Source organism: Mchenga conophoros, linkage group LG20, assembly GCF_057382185.1.
Source record: "Mchenga conophoros isolate Kocher_MC1m ecotype Shallow Benthic linkage group LG20, M_conophoros_male_GT1.1, whole genome shotgun sequence".
NCBI classification, from domain to species: Eukaryota; Metazoa; Chordata; class Actinopteri; order Cichliformes; family Cichlidae; genus Mchenga; species Mchenga conophoros.
Window position 1 is genome coordinate 13,156,577 of NC_140545.1, and position 19,686 is coordinate 13,176,262.

Consider the following 19,686-nt stretch of genomic DNA (forward strand, 5'->3'; position numbering starts at 1 on the left):
CACTATGCAGATGACACTATATCCCACACAATTCGCAATTTGCATTCAATCCATTATAGAAGAACAATTTCTCACGCGTTCCTGGTCTTGTTTTTCTCTTCCCTGCAGTACGACTACGAGGGCAGCGACATCAGCGACCTGCCGGTTGACCTGTCTGTGGTGTGGAATGGAAACTTTGTCATCGACAACCCGTTCAACATTCAAGGTAGAGAGCTTTCTCTTCTCTGTGCTTCTCTGACGCCTCCTCCTTTATTGTCATCTCCCCTTGGGGAAGCATGTAAGCATTGTTACTGCAAGAAAAAAAAAAGAAGACGAATCGGCCCCGCTTGTTTAAGGGCTTGTAATGATTTTCTGCGAAGCAACAACAAGCGTGCGCAGCTGTCCTCCTCCATAAGAAATCTGCAATTTCATTTTTGACAGACCGTCAGGGAGAAAGGTGAAAGTGTACCAGTGGTTTGGCAAAACACTGTTCACGAATTAGGGATTTAAAAGAAGAAAAGAGGGGCAGAGGGAGTGATTGATGGATAGCGATGATAACAAACAAACATCCCAACGCAGAAATTAATAGGGATGGATGTTAGAGAGGAAGATAAACAAATGGAGAACGCAATAGGCAGAAGAAAGGATGAAGAGGAAGAGCGATGGGTGGATGACAGGTTGATAAATGCGCTACGTAATGGCGGGGTGTGGGTGTGGGGGTGTAGATGTGAGTAAAGGGATTGATAAAGAAAAACAGAAAGCGACATGGAGGGATGGGATTTATTATTTTTAATCGCTATTTGTGCATGAAGTGGAAAACAATTACCAATTCTAAATTCTTTATCAAGTGTAATATATTGGGTGGTAGAGGCTAATGATTTTAGACGTCCCATTACACAAGATAATAAAAGTCTTGCTCTCAAGTGTGTCATACAGTCTTTGGCTGCGGATGCACGTGCAGCCTCAGATGAACGAACCCTCTCTGCTGCTTTCTGTCTCGCGTTTTGTTTTCGCTCTTAAAAAACTGACACCCTTGCACATTTTAATCTGGCAGCCTTTGTGCTGTATCTGACCTCTTTTTGACAGATGTTAGACGTGCCATTCACTTTCAGATGGCTCGGAAATTAGCTGCATATTGGTCACGACCTAATTCTCCTGCCTGTGCCGTGTTTTTTTGTTTAAAATTTCCTCTTTTAAGGTTTTCCGCCTGTGCCGAGACATCCTCCTCGGGGATTAAACCTGCTGCGTTTGGCACGTGCGGCGCAATATTGTAGCTGTCGCGATGAACTAAATGATCGCATTTTTATCCAATCAGCTTGATGGAGTCATTGCTGTAATTTTTAACTGTAGATTTAATGACTTTTTAACTGTGAAGAGTGTCAAGGAAGCAATACAGACCCACATTTATCAGAGAATCTGCAGGTGCTGCTCTTTGAGCAATGAGCTACTCCATCAAATAATAAAGATTGTTGAGACATCCATATTCTGAAGAAACAATGTAATAATGACATTTGCTACCACTAACAGTCACTACAGCAATAAAATTAAGATGAGGTCTCAAACACAGTAGGAGTTTGGACCATATAGTATTAACCGATGTATGTTTATGCCAAATCTGACCTAAATTAACTGTACTGGTAATCACCAAAATAATTTGTTATGTTTGTATCGTGGTTAATCCACCAGTATGAGCACACTCTTTAACTGAAATTACATTTTGAATGCTAAAATATAATTACTGTTGTTATCCATGGATTTTCAAATTTCACCGTTTTACAACAAAGCGGGGAAAAAAATTGTAAAATAGTAAAGCACATTATTATTATTTTTTAATTGCGATGCCAAATTACAGTTTTTTACTTCCATTCCTGAATGAAAAATTTAGTTTTAGTTGTTGAACACTATGCTTGATTAATTTCTTTTTTACTTCGCTGTGCCGGCTCAAATTTTGGGTATAAATTCAGATTATTTGCTTAATGACTTTTAGTTTTACACAAGTTTTTGACATTTTTAAGCATTGGACATGAGTTTTTTTTAGGAATTTACAGTAATATATGTATCCTAAAGGCTGATAGTAAATCCAGCATTGAATAGGTAACAGGTAACACAAAACTCTGATGGTTCTGTGTTTGTGCAAGGCCACAGTGTTAGCATGTTTGTGTGTATTTAAGATTTGTCAAACTATCAAAGTTTTGTGTTTGTGTTACCTGTTACCTTTGGGTATTCACCGCTGGAGTTGCATGATTTTGGGAAGGTTATAGGTGAAATATTTGATTGCGTGTGCTGCCTGACATTTGACTCTTAATGTATTGTAAATGTTTTTAAGCCACAATTATATAATTGCATAGATGCTAAAATGGATCTGGTATGCTTTTTGTTGTTTCTGTCATATACTAGTGCATTTGTATATTAATATGAATATTTGTATATTAATATGAAGTTTACTGGAAGTGAAAAGTGTGATGTGATCCAAGCAAGGTATTGAAGCAACAGGGAGGGCTGCAGCCTTCTTTCCAATAAAGTCTATTCAAGAACTTAGAAGAAGGTAGGAGTGCACTGAGGCTCCAACCAAGTACAGAAACATACTTTTCAGGAGATGGACATCGTTGTAAGGCCTTTTTTAATAATAATGCATACTTTATTGATCCCAGTGGGGAAAATACTCTCTCTGCATCTAACCCATTCACTGAAGAAGTGAGCAGCCACCAATCAGGCGCCTGGGGGGCAGTGTGTAGGGACAGTACCTTGCTCAGGGGTACATCAGGGTAGCCGTTTAGTGGATTCAAACCCTCGACTTTCCGATCATGGGGCGACCACACTACCTACTGAGCTATCCCTGCCCCATATTGATTGATCTTGGGAATTATTCGTATAACATATACTGTGATAATTGAAGCTACAGGATTTCTGATTGTCACAAGCCTGAATTTGATTAGTTATAAAGTAGACTACAGAATTTAGTGGGGTTTTTTTTTTTTTTTTTACTTTTTGAATTAAATTACAAAACAATGAACTTCACCATGTTCTAATTGTTTCAGATGTGTTAGTACAGCATATGCTTACACTGATAGATGCTCACGTGGATTTAAAGCCGGTTGGCTTTACATGAGCATGAGTTGAGGGGCTCTGGTAAAGCTCACTGTAACACAAAGATAATTAGAACTGTGCCTCATGCAAAGCAACTCTAGTTGAGTCTAAGAGTAAATGGACTGGTTATTATTTTTCAACTCTGCTTAACAGCTTTACACAGCGTCTCTCATTCACACAAGCACTTTTTTACCCCAAGGATACTTTGGCATGCAGACTGGAGCTGCCAGGGAACAAACCACTAACCTCCTGATTAGATGCCCTACTCTTCCTCCTGAGCCAGCCTCAGCCACCCACAGTAAAAAGATGATGCTGGAAATTAGTATGACAGATCCTCTCTTAGAAATATTGTTTTATTCCATTTTTTTTTTCTAGGCAGCTGTTGCTGTTTGGATTTGAAAGGCCTCGGTAATAAACTGTGGAGAGATTAAAATACTTGCAGGTTCTTTGGTACACAGTGTTTCTGTTGTCTTAAATCAAATCTGCTTGTGTGTTTCCTTTCACTGCATCATTCAGCAGTGGATGACAATGAAGAAGTCCAGCTTCACATAAACCAGCGTGTGCGGTTAAATTCAGTGGGTAACAAGGCCAGCGGGCAAGTAGCCGGATGGAGATCCCTAATGCAGTTAGCAAAAAGTCCATTTCTCGAAGGCTAAATTCTGTTTTCTGTCAGTCAAAAGACAAACTTTTAAAGATGATTAATATAATGTAATATAACTTCTTAGAGTGCTGCAGGGAGCTGGTGCTTTTTTTAGCCCTGGTTTACAGTTTTCAACTGAGGTCTATAGTGCAAAAAGCATGATCCACAACGCCACAGCAAGAGGAAGAAATACACAAGTTTGAAATCAACTAGAGTGGTGGGAAATATATACAATTATAGAAAGGACTGAAATGTAACATTGCTTTTACTATTTAAGGGTTAGAATCTCTGCTTTTGTTACATAATCCATTATTAGCTTTAATTCCCACATTTCCTCACAGCTCATGGTTGATTCTTTGAAAATAAACACTTCACAGGTGTAAGCTGTGAAGAATTTGGAGGGGGGAGGGGGTCATTTTTGCAAATTATGAACATAGCACATTTTTTCTCTTTTTTTTTAACAAGTTTCTACAGGTTTAACCTGGAATAAAACTCATAATAGGGTTTCTGACATCCAATTATTCAGCTTTGACGATATGGCAAACATTATCCAGGTAACTCTTGTGAATCGGGCCCCAGGGACTGTGTGCCACAGCGAGTACTTTGCATAACACGGAGTGGCGTTTTTCTCCGAGAGTGTGGAATCCAAGGATCTGCGACGCGGTGTATATGTCAGTGTGAACTCGACACAAATGTTCCTGTTGTTGCGACTTCGAGGTGGTGGTGCCTGGCGAGAATCCGTGCAGGCAGGCATCCAAAGGTAGCGGTTTGCTCTTCAAACACAACACAAACATCAGCACGCTTCTTAAAAGCGTGCTTTCTAAATCCGTCCTCATTCATACAGTCTTCATAAAGGCGTTCTCCTCCTTTTTTTCCCTTCTTCTTCTCTCCATCCTCTAATAATCCCTCCCAGTTCCATCCCCGTCTCCCTCTTCCTGAATCAGAGCCGTGTCATTCGTCTGAGGCAGAGCCGCTCGGCGCCGGCCCAGATTTGCCCCGGTGTAAAGTGGAGATGTTAATGTTAATTAAATCATTCATTTGGTTCAGATTAATTAGCGTCGCGCTACTTTTAAGACGAGCCGTAGCTAATCAGATTAGGCTGAGCCGAGGGCCGAGGCGGGCAGATGGATACGGAAGAGGCTCGCTTTGAAGTCCGGCTGCTGTCTGTCTGACAGAGAGTAGAAGGCGGGAAGAGCTTGTTACATGTTCTCGTGCTCCCCCCCATCTCTGTTTTTCCACTTCATCTGTTTAACTGGTGTGACGGCAAACAAACCTGCCGGCAGGTTTTGACAATGTTGCAGCGACTGAGATAATTATGATGCTGATAAGCAGATGACAAAACAGAAGTAAAAGAAAACCAAAAAAACATTTCTGGTACGTTCAGCTGTCTTGTTTGCATGGCCTCTCACACTCTCTGCTGAATAAGGTCTCTCTCTGTCTCTCATTTCCTCTCCCTTTTTTGGCTCGCTGTGTTCTCTCTGATTCTCTCGGCCTCGCGGGGCCCCACACCATCTTTAAATTCATAACAATCCTTGTTGCTGTTTTGTTAACAAGCACAGCTAAAATTTATCCTCCTCCCTGCTTCCTTTCATCTCCCTCTCCTCCAACTTCTTAGGTGTTTGAGGTTTTAATTTATTTATTTATCTATTTATTTATTCAGTTTTACTTTTAATGACTTTTTTCCCCACTCTGCAGAGTTTGGGGAGGAATGTGGTGTTGTTTTTTTTAACACAACAAATTATCAATTCCCTATTGGCGTTTGAAGACATTACCTGTTGAATTAATTTCTGTGATATCCCTCTTGGTGGCTTGTTAATTTTTTTCCCTCCATTTATCTGCGGAAACAGTTATTTTCTCATCGGCACAGCCTCGGAGTGGTAATAATCACCTACTGAAGGTTTTAGGTGTTGTGTGGGTGATTAACATTCATTTATGCTGTTCCTTTGCTCTTTCTCTTCCTCATACACAGAAACTCCTGATTGCTTTTTTTTTCTTGCCACTGCTGCTTTCTTTCAAATGAACAACTTAAAAAACTTTCTGTTCATCAAATATTTCATGAACATCATGCTGAATATAACGTTTCTCAAAATTTGAAACATGACAGATAGCCTGCTCAATAAGATAAATGTAGGGTCCTGGAATACATAAACGAAGCATTTATTTATTGTTTTTGGAAGTCTGCTGGAGTGCTTTCTCCTTAAATTAAAAAATTAGGTAAAGACTGCCTTTGCTAAATGAAAAATTTGGCAGTGGTTAGTTAGCTTAGCCTAGCATAAAAGCCTGTAAATCGGGCTGTGAGCTAGCTTGGCGCTAAAAGATATTTTTCTATTAATTTAAACAAGCTAAAATTGTTAGTCAATGCTTTTTGTTTTTTTTAGCCACATGGTGCAAATCACAAGTGTTACACACCGGCCTGGGGGGGGGGGCTGGAGTGCAACACAAGAAAAATAATAAAAAGTAGTAAATCACACAGCCACAGCTTTACAATGACTAGTCATTTTATTAACTTGACAGGTAGCGAGCATCAGGGTGGGCATGGCCAAAACAACAAACAAAATACACTGGAAATGAATCAGAACTAACTTGCCTATAGTGAATCAACCCGATTCGGGTTGATTCAAAAGTTTCGGGTAGAAGGTTGTAAAAGAAACGGCTTCCCACCCCTACAGCTACCATGTCCAGATACGACTCTCTAAACTGTTTTTACTGCAGCTCAGCTCTGTCACACGCCACAAGGGCCCCAAACGCGCAGCTCACTGGAAACAGGAAGTAGTAGGAGAGGCTACCGGCCCAGTCAGGTCCCAATTTGTAGCTGGCCTCATTCCCTCTTCCAGTAACAGCACCACACAGCACCAATGACCTGGGTCATAACACAAGCAACTGTATGTTAAAAATAAAAAGGAGTTTTGGCAGTTTGCTGGTCTGGAGCATTGTGGTGTGCGTTACCATCAGCAATCATCTGAAAGAAGCAATTGTTGCTGCAGTCTGAAAAGGGTTATGCGTTCATTCATCAAACATTGTAAACATCCAAGAAAAATGTCCAAAATCCCAAATCCACCTCCCATGCAGTGCACAGCTCAGAGAAACTAAAAAAAATAAAAATCTCAGACTATACAGGCCTTAGAATTTAGATTTTAATATCCAAGACAGCACAATTAGAAAAAGAACTAAAAGTCTAGCTTTTCTGGAGGGTTTCCAAGATAAAGACCATGTCACCATGGCTTAACTTTGCAAAATTGCATTTGAAAAAGCCAAAGGCCTTTTAGAACAACATCCATTGGACAGGCGAGACCAAAGTGGAGATATTTGGCCTGAATACTCAAACACAGCACATCAGCACAAACAGCTCATACCCTCTGTCAAGCTCGGTGGTGTTCTGCAGCCACAGAACCTGGGCACCTTGCAGCTGCTGAGTTGACCATAAACCCTCTGTTCACAGTATTCTCGTGTCAGATGTTAAGCCATCTGTCTGACAGTTACACTTACCTAAAGTAGGTCATGCAACAGGATAATGATCTCAAACACATGAGCAAAAATGACAACAGAACATCATTTTCACACTGATTTTGGAAACGGGGTGACTAGCATGCCATTTGTGTAAACCTTTACATGCCATAGCCATAAATTAATTCCTACCAAGCAAAGGTAGCCATTATTATGACTGTTGTTCACCCCTTTGACCATAATTTTATCCTTCACAGCAACTGCTTTACAATAATGTTTGATTACAGCTCAAATCCTATTGCATATGTTTCTGTCTCTCCACCAGCTCACCTGTACAAGTGCAGGGCATTGCGGGACAGCTGTGGTATGTGCCTGAAGGCCAACCCCAGGTTTGAGTGCGGTTGGTGTGTTCAGGACAGGAAGTGTTCCCTCAGGCAGGAGTGCACCGGAGGAGGCAATTCCCACCTCCCCCTCCAGCTGGCAGAAGGTGGAGGGTGGATGCACGCCACATCTGGAAACAGCCGCTGCACCCACCCCAAGATCACCAAGGTAAGTAAGTGTGTCTGCCTGTTAAGGCTGCACACTTAAAAGTTGGTACCACCCACTGTGAACATGACCGGCTTTGAGATATACAGATAGTGTATGTGTGAGAGAGCATGCTAGGATACTTTCAGATGCTTGTACGGCTGTTCTGTGTGTAGCTGCTTTTTGACAGTTGTCACTTTGTACTTGACTGTGGAGTACTGGGTCATTTAGCATTTTGTAGTGTAGAATGTGAGAGTAAATGGCATCTATTACTCTACAGGTGTCTGATCCACTCTGTGTGAGTAACACACATAATTAAAAACATTCAGCCTTTTTTTTTTTTGACACCCTCCCACACAAATGCATCAAAACTGAAATAAAATGCAACACACTCAGACTCATTGGTCACATTTTCTACAGTTAATGTGAAAAAGTTTCCAGGTTCATGGAAAGACAGGAATGAGCTTGGTGACCTTTCACATGAGTCTGAGTGTGCTCCAAATAACAGAAACATTTTTAATATAACTAACTAACAATGATGCTGCATTGGAAATTAATAGAAACCACCTCTGATGATTTTTTTCCTTAATAAAGAAGTGAGTTCTTTAAACTGGTTGAGTTGTGGTCTCGTATCACAGCACCTTAATTGAGGAGAATTTTAAGCGTGATAAAATGATTTAGCCCTCATTTCTGAATTTTCATTGTGTAGCAGTGTTTTAATGAATCTAATATATAAATAATACATTATAGCTTAAAAAGGACGCAAGTTTGTGTTTTTTAAATAATCTTTGAACTCACCTGTTTTTGCAGCTGTTTTTGGATTAAATGGACAAATTTGCTGCGTTTATTTTTTTTCAAAAAAGCTTGATTTTTCCGATTTTTCCGATCTGAATAAACAGATCTGACCAGTCAGACCGCTGCAATTTACAGGTGTGCTGTGGCTCAAGACATTCCCGTGCTAAATATACAATGATATGGCAATAGTAAAATAATACTAGTTTAGATACAGAGGTAGACGTCGCTCTGGGTCTCTGAAAGGATCTCTCCACTTCCTGAGATGTGGTCTCTCAGCACGTTCTCACTCCCGAGGCGTAATACAGTGACATTTTGTCAAGTCCCGCGCCGTTCCTGAGGAACGCGAAAGGTGACCGTCCACGTTCTTATGCCACACGCCGGGTTATGGGACTATGGGACATCTAGTTTTTTTCTTCTTTTCTAGAACTCTGATTTTTTTCTCAGAATTCTGTAAAAGAAGAAAAAAAAAAAGACGTTCCCACTTTTATTTCCAGTGGCCCTAATCCTCTTCTGTATTCATTCCAAGCAGTTTCCTGTTTCCTGATTTTTCTGATTTCGTAATATATGAACGTGTCAGGTGCCCAGAAGTGTAACATATCAACGGTTTGTCACTTAGCGTAAAATGTTACGCTTTGGGAGTGAGAAAGTGTTGGGTCCCTGCCTCAAACTAATTTTTTCACCCTGTGTTTCTTGGGGATGATATTATTCAGAAAAAAAAAAAACCCACAACGTTTTTGATGTGTGTATACGTTACACAACAAGTTTGCATTGGAAAAATCCAGAATTTTGTGTTGTTTGCAACGCACTCGGTCTTTAATGATCTTCAATCCATTAGAATTACAAGTACTTATTTCACTTTTTTTTAAAATAAAGTTATAGAATTAAAGACAAAAGCTTCTGAGGGGAGGAACTGTGGAAACTACACTTTTGACTCATTGATGGTCATAATGCTTTTTGTCAAAGCAGCAGCAGAGAGATCTGTATTTTCTCACGTTATTTCCTGAGGTGTACAGTAGGCGAAAAAACATTTACTAAAACTTTTATCTTTCACTTGCTGTTTGAACTGAAATGTAACTCTGCTCTGAAGATAATTAAGTCCACTGATTCCACCGATGCAAATGTGAGACTTCAAAGTAAGTAAGGATAAGCACATGCAGTGCTGCACGAGACATCACTGGAAAGACAAAGGGTGAGAAGCCTCCAATGCCAACCAGCCGCAACCAGCGACAGCCAAAAGAAAGTCTTCTGATCGAAACTGCCTCCAAGTGATATACAGTTTCTAAAATCGCCTGCGAAGAAAAGCAGCGCGGCTTCTTTGAGCATAATCTTGTCAACTCGTGAAGACAGTCGTGTCACCTGTGGAGATCCAAGGCACGGCAAACTTTGATAGGCCGTTGCGTCAGCTCCCTTTGTTGAAGCCCCTGTGGTCACGAAAGCCCTACGTGTCCTGAACCCAGAATGAAAGCTGCTCCATTTTAATGTGTTGCTATTAAAACGCACACATGATGGGACCTTGCGCCTGCCCTTGGCACAGAAATGGTGTTATTACTCACTATTACATCAAACCGCTACTCCAGGAAGAGAGAGCGCGAGAGAGCCACGTAAAACTTTGTTTGGCTTTTCTATTTTTTTCTTTTTTTAAACAGTCTTTTAGTTATGGTGCTTTTTGTATGCCGCTGTCGTTACATGTAGTATTGAGGAGGTCTGGTTAATATGCGTCTTATCTTTTAATTTTGACAAAAGTCATGAATTTTCTGTGCGAAACTCAAATGGCTATGAAGTACAAATGAAACTGGTGACACTTTCTTGATATCAGTTGTTAAATCTTTGTCCCCTAACTCATTATCATCCATTATCTATGTGCATATGTTTTCAGAGACGTGAGGCTTATTAAAGTCTCAGTTCGAGGAACGTTTCAGTTTTTATAGTATGATTCATTCACAACTCGGTCTGACTTTAATAGTAACAATTGGTGTGTTCAGACATCATTAGTGCTGTGTGGATGTATTCTTCCGTCTGTATTTGAGTCAGCCTGTTTGTGAATGCGGACGCTTACAGCATGTTTGTTTTATGTTGCCATAAATGTGAAGGAGAGGGTGTGTGAGTGATGTGTTTTCATATTATGGTAATGGTCCAGGTTGTGTGAAACAGACTAATGAATGTCTAACAAGATATAAAAGTAGAAACTTTTATATCTCGCTGTTATTTCTGTGATAAGGAAAGAGAGGGAGACAATATCAGATGTCTTTATTTCTCTTCACTCACACAAGCTTTCTGCCTGTAGCAGATATTACTTTTAACATGGGTGATAACTTTAGAGTCTCTGTTTTTTTTGTTTTGTTTTTTTTCAGGTGTATCTGTTATTGTAATTCCTACTTCTGCTCAGTGAAAGTCATTTTGTTGACTTGAATAGTGTAATTAACACATTGGCAAAAAGTGGCTCACTAGCTAAACCGTGCAGTGTTGAATATATGACAGTTGATTGTTACATTTGTCAGTGAAAATAGGCTATGTGGACAGGCCGTTCTTACTTGAAGCTTCAATAAATAGAGGATTTAAGTTTTTGGTCATAATAATTTTAATGTCAAACAGGTTCATTGGTCTCTACTCAGTTCAATTCAGTTTTATTTATACAGCACCGAATCACAACAACATTTGCCTCAAGGCGCTTTATATTGTAGACCCTACAATAATACATACAGGGAGTGCAGAATTATTAGGCAAATGAGTATTTTGTCCACATCATCCTCTTCATGCATGTTGTCTTACTCCAAGCTGTATAGGCTCGAAAGCCTACTACCAATTAAGCATATTAGGTGATGTGCATCCCTGTAATGAGAAGGGGTGTGGTCTAATGACATCAACACCCTATATCAGGTGTGCATAATTATTAGGCAACGTCCTTTCCTTTGGCAAAATGGGTCAAAAGAAGGACTTGACAGGCTCAGAAAAGTCAAAAATAGTGAGATATCGTGCAGAGGGATGCAGCAGTCTCAAAATTGCAAAGCTTCTGAAGAGTGATCATCGAACAATCAAGCGTTTCATTCAAAATAGTCAACAGGGTCGCAAGAAGTGTGTGGAAAAACCAAGGCACAAAATAACTGCCCATGAACTGAGAAAAGTCAAGCGTGCAGCTGCCAAGATGCCACTTGCCACCAGTTTGGCCATATTTCAGAGCTGCAACATCACTGGAGTGCCCAAAAGCACAAGGTGTGCAATACTCAGAGACATGGCCAAGGTAAGAAAGGCTGAAAGACGACCACCACTGAACAAGACACACAAGCGGAAACGTCAAGACTGGGCCAAGAAATATCTCAAGACTGGTTTTTCTAAGGTTTTATGGACTGATGAAATGAGAGTGAGTCTTGATGGGCCAGATGGATGGGCCCGTGGCTGGATTGGTAAAGGGCAGAGAGCTCCAGTCCGACTCAGACGCCAGCAAGGTGGAGGTGGAGTACTGGTTTGGGCTGGTATCATCAAAGATGAGCTTGTGGGGCCTTTTCGGGTTGAGGATGGAGTCAAGCTCAACTCCCAGTCCTACTGCCAGTTTCTGGAAGACACCTTCTTCAAGCAGTGGTACAGGAAGAAGTCTGCATCCTTCAAGAAAAACATGATTTTCATGCAGGACAATGCTCCATCACACGCGTCCAAGTACTCCACAGCGTGGCTGGCAAGAAAGGGTATAAAAGAAGAAAAACTAATGACATGGCCTCCTTGTTCACCTGATCTGAACCCCATTGAGAACCTGTGGTCCATCATCAAATGTGAGATTTACCAGGAGTGAAAACAGTACACCTCTCTGAACAGTGTCTGGGAGGCTGTGGTTGCTGCTGCACGCAATGTTGATGGTGAACAGATCAAAACACTGACAGAATCCATGGATGGCAGGCTTTTGAGTGTCCTTGCAAAGAAAGGTGGCTATATTGGTTGCTGATTTGTTTTTGTTTTGTTTTTGAATGTCAGAAATGTATATTTGTGAATGTGGAGATGTTATATTGGTTTCACTGGTAAAAATAAATAATTGAAATGGGTATATATTTGTTTTTTGTTAAGTTGCCTAATAATTATGCACAGTAATAGTCACCTGCACACACAGATATCCCCCTAAAATAGCTAAAACTAAAAACAAACTAAAAACTACTTCCAAAAACATTCAGCTTTGATATTAATGAGTTTTTTGGGTTCATTGAGAACATGGTTGTTGTTCAATAATAAAATTATTCCTCAAAAATACAACTTGCCTAATAATTCTGCACTCCCTATACAGAGAAAAACCCAACAATCCCAAAGATGAGCAACGACTTTGGCAACAGTAGGAAGGACAAACTCCCTTTTAACAGAAAGAAACCTCCGGCACAACCAGGCTCGGGGGGGTGGGGCAGCCATCTGCTACAACCGGTTGGGGTGAGAGAAGGAAGACAGAACAAAAGACATGCTGTGGAAGTATGATTCAATGGAGAGAGGTCTATTAACACATAGTGATTGAGAAAGGTGACTGAAGAAGAAAAGCTCAGTGCATCATGAGAATCCCCCGGCAGCCTACACCTATTGCAGCATAACTAAGGATAACACTATGACGTTTTTGTGATCACTGTCCTTTTATTTAGCTGTTTTCAGCCGGAGGTGACAAGAAAAAATACATTAATAACATCAAAGTCAAAGTAAACTTCTTATTGTCATCTCTGCTATATCCAGTGCAGCATATAGAGAGACGAGACGACAAGGCTCCGGTTACATCAGTGCAACAAAACCTAATAAATAGACATAAAGGAAGTAAGAAAATATATATTTTCTTTGCAATACAACATGAAGCTCATTAGATTAGAACAGTGATGGTCTGTGCAAAAAGCCGTGCTTAGCTCCGTCTCTTGTTTTCTCTTCTGGTCTGGCAAAATACTTTGTTGCATCTGTTTACATTCTCTTGCTGGAACTGCAAGATCTCAAAAAAGACAACAAGCATGGCCGGCATGACAGCATGTATTCTGCGATGTCCCAGATCACCGAAGGGCGAGATTACACGGCAAACCCAATCTGATCCAATGACCCCGTAACAGTTAGTTAAGTCTAATCTTAAAATTAAGATTCGATTTTTGACTCAACAGTGGCTCAGTTTTGTATTTGTCGAGGTGGGAATTTCAAAAAATAGCCAAGATATTAAAGGGTTAAATTGGACACACAGCAAAAGCTGCGTTTTAAACTTTCAAAGCTTCACGAACTTCATGCAGTTGTGGGTTAAAAATAGGTTTTTATATGTTTGCATTTTAATGCCAAGCAGTTTCTTAGTGTCTGTGATTATAAACACTAATCTTGTCACACTGTCATTTTAAAATAACACTTTATTGTCGAAATCAGTCTTTCCAAACCAACACTGCTTTCACTATTTACGGCAGGTGTTTTGGTGCATCTTCATAGTACCACCAGGTAAGTGTTCAAAGTCTCTCAATATAAAGGTGATGCCCCTGAAAATAAAAGCCTTTTAATGTTATTGTGATCTGAATCTGAACACAATTCATATTCTCTTTGAAAGCGCTGAACAATGATAAATGTTTCAATAACATTTGTCTCAGACAGTTTAGTTAGCAGAACTCTCGAACCATTTTCTGACCACATAAATACCTTTCCCAGTTTCTATCTGCCCTTCCATGGCTCCCATGTGCTATTGGTTACCATTCAGTCCACAGCAGGATTGTGCCCGCAAATAAAATGTTTGTAGATGCCGGATGACAGACTACGAGGAAACCACTGCTGTAATACTGATGATTTGATGTGGCTACACTGTGGTTAGGCCTGTAATATAAAAGGTCACATCGCCACAGAGTGATGCCCCAGTACTTTACCACCAAGTGATTCCCGCTCAGTGGTACTTAAAAGAAGTGGCCAAGCAAAAGAAGAAAAATGTGCAATAAGATTTAGTAGATTGTTTTCCATCCATGTTACAGTATATAATATGTTATATGACCAACAGTGCAATATAATGGTCTAATGCAATGGTTCTTTACTAGTTGTGATGCTTTTCATCATTGTCAAAACTCAAATTCCACATTCCCATTCAAAGCTGCCACTCAGAGTCAGAGAAAATTCAAACAGTATGAAACAATGTCAGACTGCATAATGGGGACATAGCAAAGCTGTTCAGATTGAATGTTAGACTATTAGCTGACCAACTCCAGCATTCAGTGGTTAGTGGTTAGAAGCTGGCAGACTCTATGTTTTAGTAGTATGCATCCTCTAGTGTTTGTGTTCCTCGATCTCAGTCAAACCTCAGTCTGGTTTCTCATGTGGAACAATTACATCTGCTAGTCTTTTGCAGTTATGACTTAAGGCTTGTGTGTTACAGCACAAATGTAGTTCTGTTATATCAGATTACTTTCTTAAAGAATCCAAAACGCCTGAGGTCCGTTTTCAACTTCGGGGTGTCTGTGCTTTACATAACCCAGGGACCGGTGGTTATGTGCCTCTGAATGTAGTCGTGTTGTGTCAAATCACTGCAAACATGAGTCCAAATCTGCCTGAGGTCCCATTTCCACACTGTGGCGTCTCTGCATGCCCAGAGGCTCACTGAGCACTGGTTATCATTTTATGTGTTGCCACACTTTTATACTTTCAAGATATTTTCAGAGCTTCCAATAGAAATTCATTCTTCCATGTCAGAGGAAATTTTTATAAAAGTGGACAACTAAATAAATATAAGATCCACTGCATTCTTTCATTTATACTAGCTTAAAGGTATAGTACTCATATACATATCCTAATATAGTTCATCTGAGGCAAAACTCCTGAACTTACTGAAGTCTGTTCTATGAAGCACCTATGGTCCCAGTCACACAGCCGTAGAGACCAGTCGTGACCATCTGGCAACTACCAGTTGCTAGGGTAGAATCTCTTTTCCCAGAACGATTGGCAGGTGGTTACTGGCAATTGCTATGAATTAATGGCTAAAGCCCAATTCACTCAGGCTTAGAGACCAGACTCTAAGTGACTCCACGGGAAGTGCAACTTGCAACTGATTTCACCTAGCAACAACCAGCAACGACTTGCCAACCAGTTGGGGAATATAGTTTTCCCTAACAGCGAGACTTTCCCAGCTTGTCGCCAAACCCTCTCTAGGCCGGTGCGACAGAGGCCTATGGTAGAATATAAGTCATGGAACAATCGGTCCAATATTGGTCCACTGCTTTACATACAGCTGGTTATACCAGTTTCGTGGCTTTGTTGATGTTTTCCTTTCTGAGGAACTCATCAAGCTCAGTGTATGCAGATTCCCTAACACTCTCTCCTAACTCCAAGACGAGTTGGGTTAAAGTTTCACTTAAGTTCTCGTCACTATCAGTGCCTTTACTAATAAAGCTACACATGGAAACATAGAAACATATATACATATTAGCCTCTACAAGATACAGCTACACTATTGTGGTTGCAAATTGTTCAGAATTGGTGCATAAGCTGCTGTGATTTGCTCTATCTCTAACCCCCTCTGCGTCTCTTACTCAAGTCCGTACTCTAGTACTGTGAATGTCTGTCCACCTTCACTTTAGGTGTTATTACATATAAAAGCTGTATTTTAGAGGAATTCAGACAAACAGATAGAAAATTCTGGGGGAACACCACTTTCTTGGATACTATTAGTTAAAATTATGTTCCCATGCAAGGTTTTTGCCATGGCCATTATGACCATTATGTGTGTTTACGGTGTCATAGTATATGGCCCCATAGTCATCACTGGTCCCTTTCTGAATACCACCCCCACATAATGGTGGAAATCCCTTTAAAAGCACTCTTCTTTCTTTCTCTCTGTTGCTTCTCTGTCTGTGGCCCTGCCAGTGTTTATATCCCAGGGCTGGGTGGCTAGCTGATATTGTGTTTTGTGGTATCATAGCTCCATTCTTCCAAAACCATCTGAAGGCCCATTTCCACACCCCGGCATCTGTTGTCCATATCATACCCTGGAGCTTGATGGCTACTCACTCTGGTCAGTGTTTACCAGCTCTCGTGTTTGTGGTGCCGAGGCTCCGCTGGCGCCTGAGGTTCCAGCATGAGTAAGCTTCCAAATAGTAAGCAGCGAGAATATTCTCTTTCTTACTCCCTCAGTTTACTTTTTTTTTCTTTCTCGCAGCATGTAGAGGATCCATTTACAAACCCAAACATGCAATCATCCCGTTTCTGGTCATCATAAAGATGCATTCTGTCAATGCAATGTTTATTTCTCTAAAACACGGGATCTCAGTTGCAACAAATGTATGTTTTTTGGTGATGGTGTGTTTACGCATTGTGAATATGTGTCTTTATATTATAGAATAACACTGCCAATGGTATTGTGATTTTTCCTTTTGGTTCCAAAGTGTGGCTTGCCTGCTTATCTTTCATCTGTTAGCTTTAATTTAAAAGAGTCAATAGGTAATTAAATTAGCTTAAAAAAAAAGAGGAAAGGCTTTTAAAATGTTGGGGGAAAGCCAGAATGTGATAAGTTAAAAATCATATGCAAAACTTTAAATGTTTCTAGTTAAAAAAAGAGTATGTCAGATTTTAAAACTAAGAGATCGACACAAGCAACACATGTTAAAGAAAGAAACGATTAAAGAAAAACGATTACAGGTCACCAGAGAACTTCAATCTATACATCTAAAAACCACAAACCAGGCGAGAAATTTGGGTGTAGTGATGGATGCAGACCTAAACTTAGAAAAACACATTAAGACAATAACAAAATCAGCTTACTATCACCTCAAGAATATATCAAGGATAAAAGATCTGATGTCTCAACAGGACCTGGAAAAACTAGTCCATGCATTCATCTTTAGTAGGCTTGATTACTGTAACAGCATCTTTACAGGTCTACCTAAAAAATCAGTCAGACAACTACAGCTCATTCAGAACTCTGCTGCTCGAGTCCTCACTAAGACCAAAAAAGTGGACCACATCAGTCCAGCTCTGAGGTCTTTACACTGGCTGCCTGTCCGTCAGAGGATAGACTTTAAAGTTCTGATGCTGGCCTATAAAGCTCTGAATGGTTTAGGACCAAAATACATCAATGACCTCCTGACCCAGTATGAACCTTCCAGATCCCTCAGGTCATCTGGATCCGGTCTTTTATCAGTTCCCAGAGTCAGAACCAGACACGGAGAAGCTGCATTCAGCTTTTATGCTCCTTATATCTGGAACAAACTCCCAGAAAGCCTCAGATCAGCTGAAACACTCAGTTTATTTAAATCCAGGTTGAAGACTCACCTGTTCTCAGCTGCATTTGAATAAAGCACCAAATCCACACTTTAAGCTTAAATTTCAAAACTTACATTTAACTACTGATTTTATCTATTTCTGATTTTATCTGTTTTGATTTTATATACTGTTGTTTGTTTGTTTGTTAATTAGTTAGTTAGTTTATTTGCTAGTTTATCATGCTTTTTATTTGTTCTTGTTTCTAATGTCTCTGTAAAGCACTTTGAATCACCTTGTTGTTGAATTGTGCTATACAAATAAACTTGCCTTGCCTTGCCTTAAAAAGCTGCATCATCTCATTTAACAGCTATATGTACGTTTTTGGGAACTGTGGACACCAACCGTGGTAGTTTTAGACATGGAATGTATTTTTATATTCTTTCTTTGTGTAGGACATCAGCTCAGCTGCTCAACAGTTCAGTGCGCCCCATGTTTTATTTTTTTTATTTCATAATATGGAATGGATTTTATGCGGTGACAGGTCACAGGCACACAGGTTTGGCAGCGTCTTCATGAAATAACCCAGGCGTTTCCTGAACGAGATGTCTGGATGACAACATGTATTTTTTCAAATCGTGTAAATGTTGTGGAGCCCTCATGTTTACACTAATGCATTGCTATACCACAGAAATTTCACTTTTGAGTGGAAGATGACCACAGGCCAGTTTGATGACCACATTACCTCAGTCCATATTAAACAAGAAGCGTTCCAGGACTGCAGACCACTGCTAAGGCAACTCACTCTCTGGGTGTTGTTTAATGCAAGCCCTGAACAATTTAGTAACATTAACTGTACAGAATGTGAAAGAATTCCCTGCATCAATAATTAGAATGCTACCTTTGAGCAAGGCATTTAAACTCCAGCTGTTCTGCCTTTGATTTTCATTTGCTGATTTTTTTCTTTCTTTCTGAAGAACGGTGCGAGAAAGGATTTAGATCTCAGTTGATTTGCTCCATGTAAACATTTAGAATTAAATCTTAAATGTCTGGGAAGACAAATTGTTCATCCCCCACGCTGCTAAAATCTCCATTTGTCAAGGTCTGCTGTCGGCTACTGTATGTAGTATAATAATGCCGTGCAGCCATGACGTACCCTGAGTTTGCTTTTCCACACCGCGCTATGTGCTCAGCCAAGCACTGCAGGAGAACCGGGCAATGGACAGATTACACATAATTACCTCGTGATGCTTGTTAGGGATTAGGTTTGCGTGTGCGTGTCTGCTACTGATGTGTGTGAGTGTGTGTGTCGGTGACAACTGCCGTCCATCAGTCACCATATTTGTTTTGTCACACCACACCTGTCCCCGTTACGCGCCATAATCTGGCTAGATAAATCACATTACGGTTCGTCTATGCGACTGAGCGTTACACTGCCGCAGCCCCGTGGACGCAGCCAAGCAGCCATAATAAGTTTCAATTAAGCAGAGATGATGCTGGTTTGCTTCTGTATACCGGTGTTTATGGGTTTTATGCCCTCTATTTAACAAATTTTCTGTGCTTTTCAAAGCCAAAAGGGTGATTCTTCTTCATCAAAACTAAATCCACAGATGTGGATGACTCAGTTTAAAGTGTGCACATATTTGTGGGGGAGTTTTTCATATCCACTTATGCCCTGATGTTGTCTTAGAGGACCATTTTAGGGACAAATGTAGAATAGAGAGAAACAAAAAAAGAATCACTTCATCCTTTCTGATATCTGTCCCCCGTGGTCTTGTCTGTGCAGTTATTCCCTGAGACGGGGCCTCGACAAGGCGGAACCAGGGTGACCATCTGGGGGGAAAACCTGGGTCTGCAATTCAGAGACATCCAGACGGGCGTCAAATTGGGGAAGGTGCCCTGTGTTCCCGTTGAAGACGAGTACGTGAGTGCCGAAAGGTAAGTTGAGAGGCAGAATGCACACACACGGTAACCATGCATGCCCAATCAGACAAAAATAGGTGTAAAAAGGCATACATGTACAATATATTGCCAAAAGTATTCATGACCATAGTGTAAAATCA

The 19,686-nt window shown here is 40.4% G+C and overlaps 1 protein-coding gene across 2 annotated transcripts in view; it reads left to right on the plus strand.

Annotated features, from left to right (window-relative positions):
• LOC146550494 (plexin-A1-like) overlaps positions 1 to 19,686 on the plus strand; it is a 304,153-nt gene that overhangs the window by 211,451 nt on the left and 73,016 nt on the right. For both annotated transcript variants that reach the window (XM_085259673.1, XM_085259671.1), the window contains 3 exons: positions 109 to 205; positions 7,476 to 7,699; positions 19,410 to 19,561. In XM_085259673.1, the coding sequence (XP_085115799.1) occupies positions 109 to 205; positions 7,476 to 7,699; positions 19,410 to 19,561 (473 nt within the window). The remainder of the gene's footprint in view (positions 1 to 108; positions 206 to 7,475; positions 7,700 to 19,409; positions 19,562 to 19,686) is intronic.